The sequence below is a fragment of the Triticum aestivum genome, chromosome 5A (genome assembly GCF_018294505.1).
Source record: "Triticum aestivum cultivar Chinese Spring chromosome 5A, IWGSC CS RefSeq v2.1, whole genome shotgun sequence".
Taxonomy (NCBI): Eukaryota; Viridiplantae; Streptophyta; class Magnoliopsida; order Poales; family Poaceae; genus Triticum; species Triticum aestivum.
In genome coordinates, this window is record NC_057806.1 from 645,870,367 (window position 1) to 645,892,466 (window position 22,100).

At 44.1% G+C, this 22,100-nt stretch overlaps 3 protein-coding genes across 3 annotated transcripts; 1 reads left to right on the top strand and 2 right to left on the bottom strand.

The window, feature by feature from the left end:
• Nucleotides 1-329: 329 nt before the first annotated feature.
• Nucleotides 330-2,236, top strand: LOC123105588 (zerumbone synthase). Its single transcript, XM_044527677.1, has 2 exons — nucleotides 330-551; nucleotides 1,162-2,236. The coding sequence occupies exons 1-2, from the start codon at nucleotides 502-504 to the stop codon at nucleotides 1,961-1,963; spliced, it is 852 nt and encodes a 283-aa protein (XP_044383612.1). The 5' UTR covers nucleotides 330-501; the 3' UTR covers nucleotides 1,964-2,236.
• A 145-nt stretch (nucleotides 2,237-2,381) lies between these two features.
• Nucleotides 2,382-6,980, bottom strand: LOC123105587 (triacylglycerol lipase SDP1). The gene is made up of 4 exons (XM_044527676.1): nucleotides 5,717-6,980; nucleotides 4,288-5,154; nucleotides 3,712-3,855; nucleotides 2,382-3,614 (listed from the first exon to the last, which is right to left on the bottom strand). Exons 1-4 carry the CDS (start codon nucleotides 6,257-6,259, stop codon nucleotides 2,616-2,618), a joined length of 2,553 nt encoding a protein of 850 aa, XP_044383611.1. The 5' UTR covers nucleotides 6,260-6,980; the 3' UTR covers nucleotides 2,382-2,615.
• Nucleotides 6,981-9,365: 2,385 nt separating this feature from the next.
• Nucleotides 9,366-10,121, bottom strand: LOC123108161 (uncharacterized). Its single transcript, XM_044529999.1, has 3 exons — nucleotides 9,995-10,121; nucleotides 9,687-9,786; nucleotides 9,366-9,579 (listed from the first exon to the last, which is right to left on the bottom strand). The coding sequence occupies exons 1-3, from the start codon at nucleotides 10,092-10,094 to the stop codon at nucleotides 9,456-9,458; spliced, it is 324 nt and encodes a 107-aa protein (XP_044385934.1). The 5' UTR covers nucleotides 10,095-10,121; the 3' UTR covers nucleotides 9,366-9,455.
• Nucleotides 10,122-22,100: the final 11,979 nt, after the last annotated feature.

A 22,100-nucleotide genomic window follows, 5' to 3' on the forward strand; every position in this document is an offset into this window, starting at 1 on the left:
TCACCGACCATATCAATCTCCGTGGCCGTCACAGGTCGGTAACCTCGCTGGGCGGTCGGTCGGCCGCCTGATGATCGCGCCACGCGAAATATGCCAAGGGACCCCCCTGAGCTCACCGATATTTGCAGGACCAGGCTCGTGCGGTCCGTCCGGCCGAAGCACCCGGGCCCTGATGTCTAATTAGCTCACAGCTCAAGTGCTCTTCCCACTATCTGGTGCTACGCAGCGCGCTAGCAGGAGCTCACGTGAGGCCACGTGTAGTAGCGTATATTAACTGTAGTAATTACTCTTCCGTAGTCAACAACGCATACTGTATTTAGGGCATCGCATCTCACAGCACACACTCCACCAGCAAGAGTTTTTTTTTTTTGAAGCTATCCACCAGCAAGAGTATTACTCAGTGGAAGCTCTCACGCTCTGCCTCTCTCTCCCCACGACGCACCGCCCCGCCCCGCACCGGCCGGCGACGAAGCCGGAGCTCCGCTCCCGACTCCCGAGACGATGTCGGCCGCCGCCGGCAGCTCCTCCTCCTTCTCCACTTCAGCGCTGCGGTACGTGTCTGCTCACCTCCTCCTTCCTCTTCCTCCCTCCCCCCCCCCCCCCCCCCCCCCCCCCCCCGGTCGCTGCCGGTTTCGCCATGATCTGTCACAGCAGGGGCTCGATCCTGGCCGGATCGAGGCCAAGTAGCGCTGCTTTAGATGTGTAGCACCTCTCCAATGGCGCCGGTCGCGTGATGCGAGAGGTCCCTGCAGTTTGGCTGGCTTTTACTGTCTGTGTCCTTTTCTTCGGGAGTTCAGGTTGGGTATTGCAGAAGGCAGGGTTAAGGTCCCTAGATTCGAAAACATCATGCTGCATGTTGCTACTGAAATGTTGATGCTCTGTCAGAGAACTAGTAGAACAATAAATGAAACGTTGATGCTAAACAGAAACAGAAGCATATTTTTTTTACCTGTTCTGTTTTTGACAGCGGGCGCAGAAACATTCGGCTTAAAAGTTTGTTAGAAGAAGTGATAGGCCACATGTAGCTGGGATGAGCACTGGGGGCTCAGCTGGATAGCACAGTAGTAGAGCCATGGTTGTTTAATGCATGCTAGGAGTAAGATTATTATCAGTATGTTTGCTTGCTGTAACTTTGATTGCTTTGCTTTTTTCTAACCAAAGGTTGGAAGGAAAGGTTGCGCTGGTCACCGGTGGCGCTTCAGGTATCGGCGAAGCCATCGCCCGCCTCTTCAGACAGCACGGCGCCAAGGTTTGCATAGCGGATGTCCAGGATGAAGCCGGTCAGCAGCTCTGCGACTCCCTCGGAGGCGACCCCGATGTCCTGTTCGTCCACTGCGACGTCACTGTGGAGGAGGACATAAGCCGGGCCGTCGATGCGGCGGCCGAGAAGTTTGGCACCCTCGACATCATGGTCAACAATGCCGGCATTACGGGCGACAAGGTCACCGATATCCGGAACCTCGACTTTGCTGATGTCAAGAAGGTGTTCGACATCAACGTGCACGGCATGCTGCTCGGCATGAAACACGCGGCGCGTGTCATGATCCCGAGCAAGAAGGGTTCCATTGTCTCATTGGCGAGCGTTGCTAGCGTGATCGGAGGGATGGGGCCTCATGCTTACACCGCGTCGAAGCACGCGGTGGTGGGTCTCACCAAGAGTGTGGCATTGGAGCTGGGGAGGCACGGCATACGGGTGAACTGCGTGTCGCCGTACGCCGTGCCCACCGCGCTCTCCATGCCGCATTTGCCCCAGGGGGAGCACAAGGGTGATGCAGTGAGGGACTTCCTGGCGTTTGTGGGCAGTGAGGCAAACCTGAAAGGTGTTGATCTGCTGCCTAAGGATGTTGCTGAGGCGGTGCTCTACCTGGCGAGCGACGAAGGGAGGTACATCAGCGCGCTCAACCTCGTGGTCGACGGCGGATTTACATCTGTGAATGGCAACCTGAAAGCGTTTGAGGACTAGTTGAAGATTTTAGCTGCATTTGTTACTTGGTATCTGAAAGCATTTGAGTACCATTTTCTGATTTGCCTGTTTTAGCATGTCAATAAGGTGGGTGATCATGTGTAAAATTTTATAATTATTCTATGTTAGTGCTTAAGGACAGTGTTGATTATTATTGATATTACTCTGTTGAACCTGTGAGATGTGACAGGAGCTTGTATAGCGTTCAGTTAGAGTTTCATAAAGACTTCTGTGCCAGTATATCTGCGGGATAGAAACCATTGAGCTTCAAAATTTGAGTCAGAAGCCCTATCAGTTCATATATGATTTTCTCAGAATTTTTGTGCGTGTATATGATAACTGAATATGTGTACAGAAATGGATTTCCAGAGTTGTTATAATGTGTGTTCAGTTCAGAAGAACCTTGAGGCAGGGCCTGTGGTACAACAAACGCTAAATTTCATTTATGTCGACGCCAAGAAAGGCTTCTGTCAAATATATCATCAGTATCAATCACTATATGACACCACACAACAGATATGCTGCTGTCAGCAGTGCTCTCTAAATAGACACTGCAATTATCTTATACATCATTACTGTTGTCAGCAATGCTCTCTAAATAGACACTGCAATTATCATGTACATCATTGCTGCTGCAATAAACCACTAAGAATTATTCAATATCTAGCCTAGCGCCTTCGTTATCATCAACCGAGGGTTGAGGCGGAGTTACAAAATCTGAATGAGAAACCAAGGGATTGTCCAAGTCAGCGACATCTTTGTTATCTTCAGAGCTGTTAGAAGCAGCTGAGATGGCGTCACCCGATTCTGAATGTGTTCTGTCCACATATGCTTCGGGTAAGGAGCTCTCGGCCACATCAGCATCGCCGTTATGCCGAGCAATCAGATCTTCTCTTCTGACAAAATTAAGTAGAATCCCGTTGGTGGTCCTTCCAGGTTGCAGCAGATCTCCTTCAGACACAGCAATGCTGGTATTGCTATTGTTGCATGACTCTGTTTCAGAAACCTCTGTGCATCTATCTGGACCATCTGGTGTAGTAGCTCTAGAAATGTTGGTTGGATATGGATCTCTAGGAAATGTGGGTCCTGTGAAAATACCTGCATTGCCACCCTCTATTGTATGAACCCCATCGAACTCGGACTCAATCTCGAGATTCTGGATAAAGTTGATGAACTGGTCAGCTGATGAAGTCCTCATCAGAGGCCCACCACTCCTGGTCCATGAGTTTAAGTCGATGGTCTCTGATTCGCTCTCACTTCCATCATGTGACATCTGACGAACATGATGAGACGTGCTTGGCGCACCATCGACTCGAATAGTACCTTGGTGATTGGATGAAATAGCGGCCGCGAAGTGATCTTCCGAGAGAGATCCTGACGAATTCTCTCGACTGATGCAGCTCCATGATGGTACCCTCCTTGGTGTTTTGACTCGAACATTGTCGGTATATCCCTGGGAAGAAGCTGCTGCCCTTTCAATGCTTCTTATTAGCCTTCGTTTGTGGTTGAGGGCTGCTATGGATTCATCCAATGCAAGTTCAATTGCACAGTTTGCTCTGATCGCAGAGATCTTCTCCCATGTGCACCTGCGACCCTGGTTGGCAGCCATTTGGAGTTCTGGATATGTCGGGTTTTGTATAATCTTCAAGTACTGCAAATTTGAAAGATGTAATAAGGTGGACAATTTGAACCCAAAGGACCAGCATTATTGCCTGTATGAGCTATGAAGATTTTATTGACAGAAGTACCTGAGCTACTGTTGCTGGCATAACCATGGTGACATCACCCTCCCAATCCTGAGCAAACAACTTTGCAAGCCCTCCCAGTGGGAGGCCAATTTCTAGAACTTGGTTACATCGATACTTCACCTCCATCTCAGCAAGTCGAGCGAGCTATACAAATTAGATCAGAATTAGACTTGGTAATGCAACAGCTATGAATTGAAATTTGGAAGGGATTGCAATGTCTAGTGTTCAGTGAAGACATGGAATCACAAAAACAAAGTTCTTAGGTAAAAATAGGTACAGATGTATTTGCTACAGAACATTTTCTGGATGTCCTCACACCAAATAACACCAACTCCTACCATTAGCCTTTCAATGCTGCCAAGATATTGCATATATTTAGTAGACAGATCACAGATGTGCATTGTGTAGCAACACGTGGGAAAATGAGCATCTTTTGTGCAGGAAACTGATGAACTAGTATTCAAGAGCAAAAGAGCAATTCTAAATTACTTGCAGAAAGAGCTGAAGTCCTGCATGCTAAGATAAACCACACACAAACTATTATTAACTTAACATAATTAAAGGTCAGAAACAAACCTTTCCGGCAAAGCGGCCTCCATAAGCTCTGACGATCTCCTTCATTCGGAGGAGTGGAGAGATGTGAGGATTAGTTTGGCTCACAATGAAATGATTTACATTGAACAACTCCTTCAGTTGCATCATTGGCAAATCCATCTCCAGACTTCCGTCCCTCCACCGGCGCTTTGATGCTCCAGGACCTTGTTCTGGATCTGTGGCAAAGGGCGCATGGAAGGGTACTATGTGGCCAAATCTATCCTTTGCCATCAGCTCCTGAGCTTCAAAGAGGCCCGGGAATGCACAAGAGGCAGTTACAGCACTCCAAATGACAACATGTGGTGATGTCAGGTAGTTGAGGCAGCGCGGTGGCTCATTTTTTCTAGGAGAGCAAACAGTGACCCCAAGAACACGGCCAGTTATGTCATAAGCCTCTTGAAATGTTAAGTTACTTGTGAGATCCCTCAAAAGCCTTTGCATCTGGCTAATGTCATGAAGTGCACCATAAGTCATAACCCGTTTCGTCACAGCAAAAACTCCACCTATCCTATCAAAGAACTTCAAGATCTGTAACGAGTCTATGAAGAAGCTCTCAATCTCAGGCCATGTCCGGGTAGCGACAATTGAGCATATAATGGAACCAACACTTGATCCTGCGACTATCCGAGGCAGAAGCTTATGTTCAACCAAAGTTTTCACTACACCTACATGGAAGGAACCTAGTGAAGCACCCCCACTTAAGAGTAGTGCAGTCCTTCCAAAGGCGTGTCTGGTTTCCTGAACAAAGGCAAGCTTCTCCTCCAAAAGTAACTCATCCGTATCGGATTCACAAACCATTTTCAATTGAGTTGAAACCTCATCAATGAAATCTTTTATAAGTCTAGGCACCTGCATTACAATAGATCAACCGTGTAACCAGAATGGAAGATAGTATAGTTAATTAAACATTTGACAATGCATAATTTTGAGTTGAAAACAGTAATGAACCTTGTTATAGGTTTGTAGCATAGAAACATTCAGCCAACTTTTTTTATAGGAAAATTTGAAAATGCCTTCAGCATAGATACTAAGAAATGGAAGACAGTATAGTTATTTGAGCACTTGACAGTGCATAATTTTTAGTTGAAAACAGTTATAAACCATGTTATTGGTTTGTAACATAGAAACACCTGGCCAACCTTTTATATAGGAACCAAGTATAAGTGTATAACATTCGAAAATGCCTTCGGCATAGATGCTAAGAATAAACGAATGCATATTTAGATACTAGTAGAGAATAAGAATGCAATGACCCAACATATATGCATATTTAGATAATGGAGAATCAAAAGAATGAGATAATTGATTCCTATACTTTCTAAATCTAGCCATCTACCACAACCTTGGTATAGAAAAACATCTTGTAATAGAACAGACAAAAAAGAATGAGAGGTGCTATCATGTCGAATACCTCCAACCTGCCTTTGTGCAGCTCAGGATTACACATGTTCCCCAAGTTCCTGACGAGATCGCCGCGCATGCAGAAGACCACGTCCCGGAGCGATCCCTCCTCCCTCCGCCGCCGGAGCTCGTCGAGCCTGCTCCCGATGAGCTCAACGTCGTAGAAATCCGACTCATTGACCTGGTCGGACATTCTGTCGAGCACCTTGGCGGCGCGCACCCACTCCTCGTACGTCCCCGCGTACCGCATCGCGCTCTTGCAGAGCTGACGCCGGCGCGCCAGCGCCAGCCGCGAGCGCGCCCCGGAGAGCTTCCTGAGGAGCAGCCCGAGGAGCACGACCGCGAGGAGGACGCCGTGGGTGTTCCTGAGGTGCAGCCAGGACGCGGCCATGGGCAGCGCGGCCCCGCGCGCACGCGAGAGCGCGGCGCGCGCGCGGGCACGCAGACGCCAGAGCGAGCTGAGCAGGAGCACGCGGAGCGCGGCGCCCCGGCCGAGGAGCGTCGACGGGCCGATCCTGAAGGGCCCGATGCTCGCCTCCCCGGACTCCTCCATTAACGGCTGAAATGAAGTCACTCGGCGACTCCGGCGAGGTCAGAAACTGGCAAACCCCAGCTCGATTTCAATCTCGAGCTGAGCTCGGTAGAAAAAGCGAGCTTGGATTATCAGCAGAAGCAACCTTTGTTCGACTGTAAAAAAATCCCCAAATCGTGTTGACCAACCCACTCCCGGCGGCAAAGCAAAACCTGATCTTTACGTGAAGCGGACAAGCCAATCGACGACGGAGCCTCGCGGCGACACGAAACCGAGCTAAAAGAATCCAATTTCGAGCGGCGCCGGCTACTGGACCAACGATCCCGGCGACCCAAATAAGCGCAGTGATCGCACGATCTCGCGTCGAGGAGGAGGAAGCGTGAGGGAAAGAAGAAGCAAGCGAGCAATAAAAACCCAATTGAAAATGGGAAAACTACTCCGCGCAAGCTTCCAATACGGGAAATTGGATCGCCTGGGAGATTATGCAGGAATATAAAATCTTCCTCGCGTGGAAGTGAAGGGGACTGGGACTGGGACTGGGCGAGGAGTGGGGCAGGCGTGGACGCAAAAGCCTCCGGCCAGCTATGGCTGCGGGACACGGGAGGCGAGGGAATGGGAATGGGAATGGGAGGAATTATAATGGCGCCGCGACCGCGGGGAGGAGGATGACGGATCGGTCGCCGGATTTGATGATGGGTTCGTTGCTTTCGCGGGAAGCAGTTGGGTGGGGCAGGGGACGACGTCGGAGGCCGCAACGAGAAGGAAGAAATCGGGAAAGTGGCCGTGGCCCGATGAGTCGTGCCCGTATCCACAAAGCACTGTGGTGCCTGTGGACTACGGTACGAGTACACCGACACGTGCACCTGAAAAAAAATATCATAACCTGAAATGGGTTTGTGGATGTTTTCTTTCCTTCAAAGTCATGGTCGAGCACCTGTGATTATTACTGCCTGTGTGTCCAGGAGCCGGATCCCCTGACGTTGGGCCACTGACGGGTGGGTCCAAGCCCACATGTCAGCGTGTGCGCCGTACTTCAGAGGAACCGTGTCCTTGTGTTGACAGTTTTTTTTTTCAACCAGGCAACTTATTTTCTGTTTTTTTTTTGTGCAGGGAAAAAGTGAATTCATTCGTTAAGCAGCAGCCAATTCTGCATTACATAGTGTCGGGACCTTGTAAAATAGTCCACTCTTACGGGCTGCGAAAGAAGACAGGAAAGAGGGCTGCGAGTTAAGGCACCAGTAGGGAACACGGTGCGAGCGCTCACCATCGAAACACTCGCCACATGATAAAAAAAGACTATAATATCATACAACCGGTTTAAGATTTACTGGCCATCAACATAACACACCCAAACGACCAAAAGATGCACATCGAACAACCAAACCAACATCACTGCACGAAAGCTTCGATGAATTCAGGCGCTAACGATTCTTCATGCCCCACCACGATTGCAACAACATGAATGGCAGATGTTTGTCTAGCTAAGGCAACACCATCTGCAATTCTCCATCACCTATGCATGCTTGTAAGCAGCGAGTTTTCACCTTTTGGAATTTCTGGATTTTATTTGACCTTATTCCTTTTTGGTAATTTTCCATCTGGATTTAATTTTTTTGTTATCTTGGCTATCTCGAAAATTGGTCAAATGGTGTGGGATGATTACACTATGGATCTCTTCTTCCACCCAAGGCACTCCACATAGTCCAAAGCCAAAGACGCTACCTTTGTGGTTGTTTGGATATCCAGGATTAGATGTGAGATTTAGCAAAACGAGTTTTAGGAGGATTTTTAGGAAAACCAGTTTTAGTTAGTTTTTCTGTTAAGATAAGTATATACAATTTCTTGTGTGGGTAGAGAGAAAGAAGAAGAACAACACAATTAGTCAGTAACCTTGCGCTCCTCCTACCCGAGGCCATGAAGCTTCGCTCGTCGCCTCCCCGCATACTTCTGTGTGCTATACATGACGCGGACGCAACGCACATGCTTTTCTGCCAATCGCGACTTGTCATATGTATACACGAGCACAAACAATGGCTTCGATGTGGACAAGATGTACACATAGCAGTATAGCAACGCAGCTGCACCGCTTGGTGTGGAGCGGAATGGTGGCAGAGGCGCAGCCAGACGCAGCCAAGCTGGGCATGGATACGTTGAGAACGGGCGTGACGTGATAACCAGCGCCGCAGCCCGCAGCGACCAAGACGGGCATGGCGAGCTAAGTAGTAGACGAGCCGGTCGACGCACGGCCGGCCATGGCAGCGTGGTCTCTTGCGGTCTTGCCATTATACCGTAGTCTATTGCCGTCAGGTACTAACCTTCAGCCTCGCATCGTCGATGCCGCGGAGCTCGACGTCGTCGTCGGGCGCCGGCGGCGACCGCCGCGACCACCGGCATGGACGCGCCGGGGCGTAGAATTAGATGGCAACCTCAACCATGGAGACGACGGAGACGATGCGAATGGCGATGCAAACGCTAAAGTTCAACAAGCCGAGGCACCGGACGGCGTGAAGCTACAGTATACAGAAAACAAGTTTATAGAAAAATGTATATTAGTCGTTTTTCTATAAACTCACTTTTTGCGTTTTTAGCAAACCAGATAATCCATATCCACGATTTCATTGGATAACCCAAACAAGGTTTTAGGCGGTTATAACAGATTTTACGTTTAAGAAAAACTGGTTCTCCACAAACACCGTATCCAAACAACCCCTTTGGGAAAATATTTATTTCCCATTTAATAAAAATCCTTAATATTCCACCTTTGGGAAAATATTTATTTCCCATTTAATAAAAATCCTTAATATTCCACCTTTATGAATTACCCTATATTACCGTTGCTTATATAATTCCAAGAAAATGGTTTAGATACCCCTCATTTTGGTTTCATTTTTGTGATCTTGGCAGCACAAAGCATATTCCATAAGCGAATGCATATATATTTATATTGGTATGAATGTGTGTGTGTGTGTGTGTGTGTGTGTGTGTGTGTGTGTGTGTGTGTGTGTGTGTAAATTGTATTAGGCATTTATAAAAAAGGAAGATATATTCACATATATGTGAACCATGCCTTTGTTCCACAATGCAAGCTTTGACTCTCATGTTTCTAAATAACAAGGTGGACCACATATATCACAGAAAGATGGGTCTTATTAATTTAGAACATATGCATCTGTTGTTCAGAAGTCATTACATACTACATGAAGGTGTAAAACTCATATTAAAATGACACATGTTTTTGTGTCGCCTTATTTTTCTCCTTTTCATGTGATGGCGACATATCTTCACTGACTTGTGAATGTTGTGCAGTAGCTGGCTTTTCCTGATCCGTAGAGGAACGACAACTGTAGAAACGTATAATTAATTATTTAGCAATCCAAAATAGCATAAGGTAAACAATACGCTTGTATGTACACATAACTTAATTGCACTAGAGAAACATTGAACTTACCCTATGCATGGCGGTGCTGGTGTAACGGGGGTGGCGGGAGTTGGAGCTATATCATGATAGTCAAGTGGAATATACTCTAAAGATTCTTTTGTGAAATCATCTGAAAAAACAAAATACGACTATTAATCATTATCTATGATTGAAAAATTGTTGACTATGTGAAGAACATGAAATTATATTTCTTTGACAACTTATTTTATGAAAAGGATGGCAAAAATTAGTCTTAAATTTTTGCATACCTACAGTAGTTCAGAATATATCTAAACCTCTTGTGTAAGATCTATATGTGCAAATTAAAGAAGGATCACCTGACTTAGATTTAAGTTGACGAGTAGCCGCTAGTGGTGCATGGGTGAAAAGAATGGCGACCAAGCAAAAAGAAACAAGGAGGCAGAAATGACCACCCATGGTTCTTTGTGAATTAAAGTTCGGATCCTTGAGAGTATGCAAGAGACGACTCTATATCCTATAGAAACCGTAGCATATATAGTCACATAATAGCGTGATTTGGTACCTATCAATTGATACTATTTATTAGATCATTACTAAAGATAATTAATGATGGAAGATAAGTACTCCCTCCGTTCCTAAATATTTATCTTTTTAGAGATATCAAATGGACTACCACATATGGATGTATATAGACATATTTTAGAATGTAGATTCACCCATTTTCCTTCGTATGTAGTCATTTGTTGAAATCTCTAGAAAGACAAATATTTAGGAACGGAGGGTGTGCTAAAGATAGGAAGTTATGATCTACCATTTATTTCTTGGAAGGGAAATATTAGGATGTACCCAAATTAATGCGAGACATTCATACTTCTCAATAGGCAAGAGGTCATCAATAACTCTATAGGGTCAAGATGGACATTATGTAACATCTCAATTTTCAATTTGGATGTTATACATAGGTCATCATGCATATCATATTTTATTTGCATTTTGTTTGTGATCCTAGAAATCCTAAGCAACTCAAGGACCCACGGAGAGAGTTGGGGATTCCATTTATTTTTATATTTGAATTTTTCTCAAATTTGAAAAGAGGATCATTTTGATTTTAATAATTTTTCTCTCCGAAATATTTCTAATATTAAAAATAAATGAGTGGAGATAAAACGACTTCTCCAAAATAAGAGGGCAATATTGGAGGAAAATGTTACAATCAAATAAATATTTTATTTAGAATTTTAGTGCTATTTTATTTGAATTTAAAAAATGCATTTTTAGGCGAGAAAAATGTTCACTTTGTTCTAAATTTTTTATTTAGACGGTGAAATTGTTTTTGACATTTTTAGGATTTTTGTTTTCGGCGAATTTTTTTTTAAAAAAAAGTTCCCGCTCGACTGGGCCGAAGGCCCAGCCGAGCAGGCCGGCCTGCTCGCGCCAACTGCCTCAGCGTCGCGTCGTCGTGCCACCGGCGGACTCCAACTGGAGTCCGAACCCGACTCCGCCGCCGCCGCCCCCTTGCGCAAGAAGCCCCCCCCGAGGCTTTATAAGCCAAGGCCCTCGGCCCCTCTTGCCACCATCACCGCCCGCAGCAGCAGCCGTAGCCGCCGCCGTCGCCGCTTGCCGCGCCGCCGCTGGAGCCCCGCGCAACATCGCAGCCCCGCGCCGTCGCCTCCCCGCCGACCCCGCTGCCGGATCTCGTCGCCCCGTCGCTTGTCTTTTTCGAGGAACCGGTAAAAACCGTCACCGCCCGGTTTTTTTTTGGTTTTTCGTTCGGATTGGTTAGATCGGTTTTTTCGGTTTCGCTAATTAGCGAACGTTCGCCTGAACGCTTCTGTTAGCGAACGCGTTCGTTCGTTTGTCTCTGATAACGAACGTTCGTTCGTTAGTCTTTTTCTTTTTGTTTTATTTTCGGCCAGGGACCTATCCGCGATTATTTTTATCACAAATTAACCCCTAATCTTCAAACCCTCGCAACTTTTTAATCGAATCCAGTGAAACCAACGCCAAAATCTTCGTCTCGAACCCCTCTTTCCAGTTAACCAACTTGAACATGATTTTGACAATTTAAAATTTAGTTTCAAGCAGATTTGAATTTGAACTTCTTTTGAACATAGTTTGAGTTTCGTAACTCCGATTTGATTGATTCTTTTTGCAAATCGAAGCACTTCAGTTGAACTTTCAGTTTGGACTTTCTCATCTGAGTTTTACCCTTGCATCTGTGCTTGAGTGCTTATGTATGCTATTGTTTGTTTGCGATAGAATTTCCGGAGTGCGAAGCGTGCTACTACGAGTCTCTAGGGTTTGCAGATCGTCAGCAAGGCAAGTAACACTTTGATCATATCCCTTATTACTCAAGTTTTTATGCATTAGTCTCAATCCTCAAAACATTGCATGAGTAGGATCTGTTTAACATGTGGGTTTCGGGAAGTAGTTGTTGAGGTAGTACCTATTGCCCTTTTATTCAAACCCTGGGAGTTACTTCTACGTTATGATATACTGCTATGCTATGCTCGTAGACGTGGTTTGATTTTGAAAGAATTCATGAAAGATGTGAGAGATTATTGTTAACTAAGGTTTAACTTAAGGTGGCTACTTTAACACACAACTGGGTGGATCATTTGTGGGCACCTGAGGCAATCCAGTGCTGTCCAAGGAGATCCCGGTGAATCCATGTGATCATCCTATGATTCGCCACCTAGGCTCAAAGGGATCATAAGGTTATTCATGCTGGAAACTTCCGTGTGCAGCCACAAGCCATTAGGGGCTCTGGCATAGTTGAGTAAGTTGTGGGAATCCTTTCCATGATGGGCTAGCAGATGTAGGGGATTGTAGGTGTACCGGCCTATCTATCGGTTAAGGTGACCTCTTCGAAAAGACTGTGTGTCGGTCATCCGTTTCTCAAACATCATGCAGTGTGAGAAATACAACGGAGGAGATTGAGTCTTGTGGGAAAAAGTACGCAAATCTCTGCAGAGTGTACAAACTAATCATGGTTAGCCGCGTCCCCGGTTATGGACATCTTGAGTATCTGGTTCTTGAATTTTTGATGTGATCTCAACACTCTTAATTAATTTTGTTGGGTTGTTAATTACTATTTAATTGGGATTGATATGGGGTTACCATTCTTAAGTTTTCAACAAACTTTGTAGTTAAATAAAATATATTCCTTTGTTGTAGAGAAAAATTGGCTTTTCGCAAAAACATTAACCATAGTGCCTCCACCAGCCATATATGCATGTAGTGTTAGCATTTACCTCGTTCATTGCTCTACAGTGTTATTTTGCTAGCATATTCTATGTGCTGACCCGTTTCGGGCTGCAACGTATTATGTTGTAGACTTTTCAAACGAAGAGTAATGTGTGCTAGGTCGTTGTCATGCACTCAGCTATGCCGTTGGAGTTGATGGACTCGCCTTATCTTCCAAGTCTTCCGCCGTTATCCTATTTAGATGGTCTTAAGCCATATTATTGTAATAAGTTCTCTTTTGAGACATTCGATGTAATAAGTGTGTGATTGTACTCTGTTATAAATCCTTTAAGTACTGTGTGTGAGCATTACCGATCCAGGGATGCCACTTATGCACAGAGATTTGACCGTTTGAGGTCGGATCGCTACACATTACAAGCCACCCATGTTTCTTGGTGAACTGAAGTTTTGATACTGTACTTGTTAGTATGCAAGATATGACTATATCTTATAGAAACCGTAGGATATATAGTCACATAATAGTGTGAATTTGGTACGTATTACTTAAGGGTCTGTTTAGGACGCATCTAGATGTGACATAGTTATGTCACATCTAAACCGATGTCCACTCTATTTGTGGTCTATTTTTTGTCCTAATTTTTTTCATTTCTTGTTGCTGCATTATATATTCGTAGGAGCTTAGATGTGACATTCTTAAAAAACATCTAGATGTGAGTTAGACAAACTGATTACTTAATGGGTCATTATTAAAGATAATTGATGAAGGAATATAAGAAGTTAAGACCTACCATTTATTTCTTCCAATGGAAATCTTAGGATGTACCCAAATCAATGTGAGGCATTCATACTTCTCAATAGGCAAGAGGTCATAAATGACTCTATAGGGTCAATATGGACATTGCAAGCTATTTGAACATTGAAACAAACAATAGTCATTGAAGCACAACTATTTTTATTGTACCACATGTACAACACCCATCTTATTTTTTTGCTAGAAATTTCCATTTAATATATGTGGATTTTCATTTTTGTTTCGCTAACAAGTATGTATTGGTTGTCCAACCCTTGTCCACTATCATATAATAAAACACTAGCTAAATACTCGTGCATTTCTACATAATGATAAACAAATCTAGAGACACCAAGTGGAGGTACTTCTATTACACTGATGCACAGACGTGCTATAGAAACGGTTTTAACTTCCTTTCCGTGACGGAGTTTCCGTTTTAAACCGTCGCATTGCCTGTGTGTGCGATGGGAGGCTTAAGGAAATATGCCCTAGAGGCAATAATAAAGTTATTATTTATTTCCTTATATCATGATAAATGTTTATTATTCATGCTAGAATTGTATTAATCGGAAACATAATACATGTGTGAATACATAGACAAACAGAGTGTCACTAGTATGCCTCTACTTGACTAGCTCGTTGAATCAAAGATGGTTAAGTTTCCTAGTCATAGACATGAGTTGTCATTTGATTAACGGGGTCACATCATTAGAGAATGATGTGATTGACTTGACCCATTCCGTTAGCTTAGCACACGATCGTTTAGTATTCTGCTATTGCTTTCTTCATGACTTATACATGTTCCTATGACTATGAGATTATGCAACTCCCGTTTACCGGAGGAACACTTTGTGTGCTACCAAATGTCACAACGTAACTGGGTGATTATAAAGGTGCTCTACAGGTGTCTCCAAAGGTACTTGTTGGGTTGGCGTATTTCGAGATTAGGATTTGTCACTCCGATTGTCGGAGAGTTATTTCTGGGCCCTCTCGATAATGCACATCACTTAAGCCTTGCAAGCATTGCAACTAAATGAGTTAGTTGCAGAATGATGTATTACAGAACGAGTAAAGAGACTTGCCGGTAATGAGATTGAACTAGGTATTGAGATACCGACGATCGAATCTCGGGCAAGTAACATACCGATGACAAAGGGAACAACGTATGTTGTTATGCGGTCTGACCGATAAAGATCTTCGTAGAATATGTGGGAGCCAATATGAGCATCCAGGTTCCGCTATTGGTTATTGACCGGAGACATGTCTCGGTCATGTCTACATAGTTCTCGAACCCGTAGGGTCCGCACACTTAACATTTCGATGCTGGTTATATTATGAGTTTATGAGTTTTGATGTACCGAAGGTTGTTCGGAGTCCCGGATGTGATCAGGGACATGACGAGGTGTCTCGAAATGGTCGATACATGAAGATTGATATATTGGACGACTATATTCGGACACCGGAATGGTTCCGGGGGTTATCGGATATATACCGGAGTACCGGGGGGTTACCGGAACCCCCCGGAGGTTATTGGGCCTCATGGGCCCAAAGTAGTGGAAGAGGAGAGGTAGCAGGAGGTGGCGCGCAGCCCCCCTTTCCCCAATTCGAATTGGGAGAGGGAAGGGGGCGCGACCCCCCTTCTCCTTCCTTCTCTCCACCTCCTCCTTCCCCCTTCTCCTAGTTGGAATAGGAAAGGGGGTCAAAACCTACTTGGAGTAGGATTGCCCCCCTTGGGCGTGCCTCCTCCTCTTGGCCTGCCCCCTCCTCCTCCACTCCTTTATATACATGGCCAGGGGCACCCCATAGACACAACAATTGATCTCTTGATCTCTTAGCCGTGTGCGGTGCCCCCTTCCACCATAATCCACCTCGATCATATCGTAGCGGTGCTTAGGTGAAGCCCTGCGACGGTAGAATATCATCATCATCACCACGCCGTCGTGCTGACGGAACTCTCCCGTGAAGCTCTACTGGATTGGAGTTCGCGGGACGTCATCGAGCTGAACGTGTGCTGAACTCGGAGGTGTCGTGCGTTCGTTACTTGGATCGGTCGGATCGTGAAGACGTATGACTACATCAACCGCGTTGTGCTAACGCTCCCGCTTTCGGTCTATGAGGGTACGTAGACAACACTCTCCCCTCTTGTTGCTATGCATCACTATGATCTTGCGTGTGTGTAGGATTTTTTTAAATTACTACGTTCCCCAACAGTGGCATCTGAGCCAGGTTTTATGCGTTGATGTTATATGCACGAGTAGAACACAAGTGAGTTGTGGGCGATATAAGTCATACTGCTTACCAGCATGTCATACTTTGGTTCGGCGGTATTGTTGGATGAAGCGGCCCGGACCGACATTACGCGTACGCTTACGCGAGACTGGTTCTACCGACGTGCTTTGCACACAGGTGGCTGGCGGGTGTCAGTTTCTCCAACTTTAGTTGAACCAAGTGTGGCTACGCTCGATCCTTGCGAAGGTTAAAACATCATCAACTTGACAAACTATCGTTGTGGTTTTGATGCGTAGGTAAGAACGGTTCTTGCTAAGCCCGTAGCAGCCACGTAAAACTTGCAACAACAAAGTAGAGGACGTCTAACTTGTTTTTGCAGGGCATGTTGTGATGTGATATGGTCAAGACATGATGCTAAATTTTATTGTATGAGATGATCATGTTTTGTAACCGAGTTATCGGCAACTGGCAGGAGCCATATGGTTGTCGCTTTATTGTATGCAATGCAATCGCCCTGTAATGCTTTACTTTATCACTAAGCGGTAGCGATAGTCGTGGAAGCATAAGTTTGGCGAGACGACAACGATGCTACGATGGAGATCAAGGTGTCGCGCCGGTGACGATGGTGATCATGACGGTGCTTCGGAGATGGAGATCACAAGCACAAGATGATGATGGCCATATCATATCACTTATATTGATTGCATGTAATGTTTATCTTTTATGCATCCTATCTTGCTTTGATTGACGGTAGCATTATAAGATGATCTCTCACTAAATTTCAAGATAAAAGTGTTCTCCCTGAGTATGCACCGTTGCCAAAGTTCGTCGTGCCCAGACACCACGTGATGATCGGGTGTGATAAGCTCTACGTCCAGATACAAGGGGTGCAAACCAGTTTTTGCACACGCAGAATACTCAGGTTAAACTTGACGAGCCTAGCATATGCAGATATGGCCTCGGAACACTGAGACCGAAAGGTCGAGCGTGAATCATATAGTAGATATGATCAACATAATGATGTTCACCATTGAAAACTACTCCATTTCACGTGATGATCGGCTATGGTTTAGTTGATATGGATCACGTGATCACTTAGATGATTAGAGGGATGTCTATCTAAGTGGGTGTTCTTAAGTAATATGATTAATTGAACTTAAATTTATCATGAACTTAGTCCTGGTAGTATTAGCATATCTATGTTGTAGATCAATAGCTCGCGTTTAGCTCCTCTGTTTTATTTTTGGTATGTTCCTAGAGAAAACTAAGTTGAAAAATGTTAGTAGCAATGATGCGGATTGGATCCGTGATCTGAGGATTATCCTCATTGCTGCACAGAAGAATTATGTCCTTGATGCACCGCTAGGTGACAGGCCTATTGCAGGAGCAGATGCAGACATCATAAACATTTGGCTAGCTCAATATGATGACTACTTGATAGTTTAGTGCACCATGCTTAACGGCTTAGAATCGGGACTTCAAAGATGTTTTGAACGTCATGGACCATATGAGATGTTCCAGGAGTTGAAGTTGATATTTCAAGCAAATACCCGGGTTGAGAGATATGAAGTCTCCAACAAGTTCTATTGCTAAAAGATGGAAGAGAATAGATCAAGCAGTGAGCATGTGCTCAGATTGTCTGGGTGCTACAATCTCTTGAATCAAGTGGGAGTTAATCTTCCAGATAAAATAGTGATTGACTGAATTCTCTAGTCACCATCAACAAGTTAGTAGAACTTCGTGATGAACTATAATATGCAAGGGATAACAGAAACTATTCTGAAGCTCTTCGTGATGCTGAAATCGACGAAGGTAGAAATCAAGAAAAACATCAAGTGTTGATGGTTGACAAGACCACTAGTTTCAAGAAAAAGGGTAAAGGGAAGAAGGGGAACTTCAAGAAGAACAGCAAGCAAGTTGCTGCTCAAGTGAAGAAGCCCAAGTCTGGTCCTAAGCCTGAAACTAAGTGCTTCTACTGCAAAGGGACTGGTCACTGGAAGCGGAACTGCCCCAAGTATTTGGCGGATAAGAAGGATGGCAAAGTGAACAAAGGTATATTGGATATACATGTTATTGATGTGTACTTTACTAGTGTTCATAGCAACCCCTCGGCATTTGATACTGGTTCAGTTGCTAAGAGTAGTAACTCGAAACAGAGTTGCAGAATAAACAGAAACTAGTAAAGGGCGAGGTGACGATGTGTGTTGGAAGCAGTTCCAAGATTGATATGATCATCATCGCACACTCCCTATACTTTCGGGATTAGTGTTGAACCTAAATAGGTGTTATTTGGTGTTTGCGTTGAGCATGAATATGATTTGATCATGTTTATTGCAATACGGCTATTCATTTAAGTTAGAGAATAATTGTTGTTCTTTTACATGAATGAAACCTTATATGGTTACACACCCAATGAAAATGGTTCATTGGATCTCGATCGTAGTGATACACATATTCATAATATTGAAGCCAAAAGATGCAAAGTTAATAATGATAGTGCAACTTATTTATGGCACTGCCGTTTAGGTCATATTGGTGTAAAGCGCATGAAACTCCATGCTGATGGGCTTTTGGAATCACTTGATTACGAATCACTTGATGCTTGCGACCCATGCCTCTTGGGCAAGATGACTAAAACTCTGTTCTCCGGAACAATGGAGCGAGCAACAGATTTGTTGGAAATCATACATACTGATGTATGTGGTTCGATGAATATTGAGGCTCGCAGCACGTATCATTATTTTCCGACCTTCACCGATGATTTGAGCAGATATGGGTATATCTACTTGATGAAACATAAGTCTGAAACAATTGAAAAGTTCAACGAATTTCAGAGTGAAGTTGAAAATCATCGTAACAAGAAAATAAAGTTTCTACAATCTGATCGTGGAGGAGAATATTTGAGTTACGAGTTTGGTCTACATTTGAAACAAAGCGGAATAGTTTCGCAACTCACGCTACCCGGAACACCACAGCGTAATGGTGTGTCCGAACGTCGTAATCGTACTTTACTAGATATGGTGCGATCTATGATGTCTCTTACTGATTTACCGCTATCGTTTTAGGGTTATGCTTTAGAGACGGCCGCATTCACGTTAAATAGGGCACCATCGAAATCCGTTGAGACGACGCCTTATGAAATGTGGTTTGGCAAGAAACCAAAGTTGTCGTTTCTTAAAGTTTGGGGCTGCGATGCTTATGTGAAAAAGCTTCAACCCGATAAGCTTGAACCCAAATCGGAGAAATGTGTCTTCATAGGATACCCAAAGGAGACTGTTGGGTACACCTTCTATCACAGATCCGAAGGCAAGACATTCGTTGCTAAGAATGGATCCTTTCTAGAGGAGTTTCTCTCGAAAGAAGTGAGTGGGAGGAAAGTGGAACTTGATGAGGTAACCGTACCTGCTCCCTTATTGGAAAGTAGCTCATCAGAGAAACCGGTTCTTGTGACAACTATACCAATTAGTGAGGAAGTTAATGATGATGATCATGAAACTTCAGATCAAGTTATTACTGAACCTCGTAGATCAACCAGAGTAAGATCCGCGCCAGAGTGGTACGGTAATCCTGTTCTGGAAGTCATGTTACTGGATCATGATGAACCTACGAACTATGAAGAAGCGATGGTGAGCCCAGATTCCACAAAATGGCTTGAAGCCATGAAATCTGAGATGGGATCCATGTATGAGAACAAAGTGTGGACTTTGGTTGACTTGCCCGATGATCGGCAAGCAATTGAGAATAAATGAATCTTCAAGAGGAAGATGGACGCTGATAGTAGTGTTACTATCTACAAAGCTATAATTGTCGCAAAAGGTTTTCGACAAATTCAAGGTGTTGACTACGACGAGAGTTTCTCACTCGTATCTATGCTTAAGTCTGTCCGAATCATGTTAGCAATTGCCACAATTTATGAAATCTGGCAAATGGATAAACAAAACTACATTCCTTAATGGATTTATTAAAGAATAGTTGTATATGATGCAACAAGAAAGTTTTGTCAGTCCTAAAGGTGCTAACAAAATATGCAAGCTCTAGCGATCCATCTATGGGCTGGTGCAAGCATCTCGGAGTTGGAATATACACTTTGATAAGTTGATCAAAGCACATAGTTTTATACAGACTTATGGTGGAGCCTGTATTTACAATAAAGTGAGTGGGAGCACTACAACATTTCTGATAAGTATATGTGAATGACATATTATTGATTGGAGATAATGTAGAATTATTCTGCAAAGCATAAAGGAGTGTTTGAAAGGAATTTTTCAAAGAAAGACCTCGGTGAAGCTGCTTACATATTGAGCATCAAGATCTATAAAGATAGATCAAGACGCTTGATAGGTTTTTCAATGAGTACATACCTTGACAAGATTTTGAAGTAGTTCAAAATGGAACAGTCAAATAAGGAGTTCTTTCCTGTGTTACAAGGTGTGAAGTTGAGTAAGACTCAAAGCCCGACCACGGCAGAAGATAGAAAGAGAATGAAAGTCATTCCCTATGCCTTGGCCATAGGTTCTATAAAATATGCCATGCTATGTACCAGACCTATTGTATACCCTGCCCTGAGTTTGGCAAGGGAGTACAATAGTGATCTAGGAGTAGATCACTGGACATTGGTCAAAATTATCCTTAGTGGAATAATGATATGTTTCTCAATTATGGAGGTGACAAAAGGTTCGTCATAAAGGGTTACGTCGATGCAAGTTTTGACATTGATCCAGATGACTCAAAGTCTCAATCTGGATACATATTGAAAGTGGGAGCAATTAGTTAGAGTAGCTCCATGCAGAGCATTGTCGACATAGAAATTTGCAAAATACTTACGGATCTAAATGTGGCAGACCTGTTGACTAAACTTCTCTCACAAGCAAAACATGATCACACCTAAGTACTCTTTGGGTGTTAATCACATATCGATGTGAACTAGATTGTTGACTCTAGTAAACCCTTTGGGTGTTGGTCACATGGCGATGTGAACTATGGGTGTTAATCACATGGTGATGTGAACTATTGATGTTAAATCACATGGCGATGTGAACTAGATTATTGACTCTAGTGCAAGTGGGAGACTGAAGGAAATATGCCCTAGAGACAATAATAAAGTTATTATTTATTTCCTTATATCATGATAAATGTTTATTATTCATGCTAGAATTGTATTAACCGGAAACATAATACATGTGTGAATACATAGACAAACAGAATGTCACTAGTATGCCTCTACTTGACTAGCTCGTTGAATCAAAGATGGTTAAGTTTCCTAGCCATAGACATGATTGTCATTTGATTAACGGGGTCACATCATTAGAGAATGATGTGATTGACTTGACCCATTCCGTTAGCTTAGCACATGATCGTTTAGTATTCTGCTATTGCTTTCTTCATGACTTATACATGTTCCTATGACTATGAGATTATGCAACTCCCGTTTACCAGAGGAACACTTTGTGTGCTACCAAACATCACAACATAACTGGGTGATTATAAAGGTGCTCTACAGGTGTCTCCAAAGGTACTTGTTGGGTTGGCGTATTTCGAGATTAGGATTTTTCACTCCGATTGTCGGAGAGGTATCTCTGGGCCCTCTCGGTAATGCACATCACTTAAGCCTTGCAAGCATTGCAACTCAATGAGTTAGTTGCGGAATGATGTATTACAGAACGAGTAAAGAGACTTGCCGGTAACGAGATTGAACTAGGTATTGAGATACCGACGATCGAATCTCGGGCAAGTAACATACCGATGACAAAGGGAACAACATATGTTGTTATGCGGTCTGACCGATAAAGATATTCGTAGAATATGTGGGAGCCAATATGAGCATCCAGGTTCCGCTATTGTATATTGACCGGAGACATGTCTCGGTCATGTCTACATAGTTCTCGAACCCGTAGGGTCCGCACGCTTAACGTTTCAATGCCGGTTATATTACGAGTTTATGAGTTTTGATGTATCGAAGGTTGTTCGGAGTCCCGGATGTGATAACGGACATGACGAGGTGTCTCGAAATGGTCGAGACATGAAGATTGATATATTGGACGACTATATTCGGACACCGGAATGGTTCTGGGGGTTATCGGATATATACCGGAGTACCGGGGGGTTACCAGAACCCCCCGGAGGTTATTGGGCCTCATGGGCCCAAAGTAGTGGAGGAGGAGAGGCAGCAGGAGGTGGCGCGCAGCCCCCCTTGCCCCAATCCGAATTGGGAATGGGAAGGGGGCGCGGCCCTCCTT

What these genes read in the sequence shown, in the direction of transcription:
- LOC123105588 (XM_044527677.1), top strand. Translation starts at nt 502, where the DNA reads ATGTCGGCCGCCGCCGGCAGCTCCTCCTCCTTCTCCACTTCAGCGCTG. An exon ending in TTCTCCACTTCAGCGCTGCG is followed by an intron (nt 552 to 1,161) that starts GTACGTGTCTGC and finishes TTCTAACCAAAG; the next exon opens with GTTGGAAGGAAAGGTTGCGC.
- LOC123105587 (XM_044527676.1), bottom strand. Translation starts at nt 6,259, where the DNA reads ATGGAGGAGTCCGGGGAGGCGAGCATCGGGCCCTTCAGGATCGGCCCG. An exon ending in GAGGCCGCTTTGCCGGAAAG is followed by an intron (nt 3,856 to 4,287) that starts GTTTGTTTCTGA and finishes TAATTTGTATAG; the next exon opens with CTCGCTCGACTTGCTGAGAT. An exon ending in TGCCAGCAACAGTAGCTCAG is followed by an intron (nt 3,615 to 3,711) that starts GTACTTCTGTCA and finishes TCAAATTTGCAG; the next exon opens with TACTTGAAGATTATACAAAA.
- LOC123108161 (XM_044529999.1), bottom strand. Translation starts at nt 10,094, where the DNA reads ATGGGTGGTCATTTCTGCCTCCTTGTTTCTTTTTGCTTGGTCGCCATT. An exon ending in TCAACTTAAATCTAAGTCAG is followed by an intron (nt 9,787 to 9,994) that starts GTGATCCTTCTT and finishes TTGTTTTTTCAG; the next exon opens with ATGATTTCACAAAAGAATCT. An exon ending in CCAGCACCGCCATGCATAGG is followed by an intron (nt 9,580 to 9,686) that starts GTAAGTTCAATG and finishes ACGTTTCTACAG; the next exon opens with TTGTCGTTCCTCTACGGATC.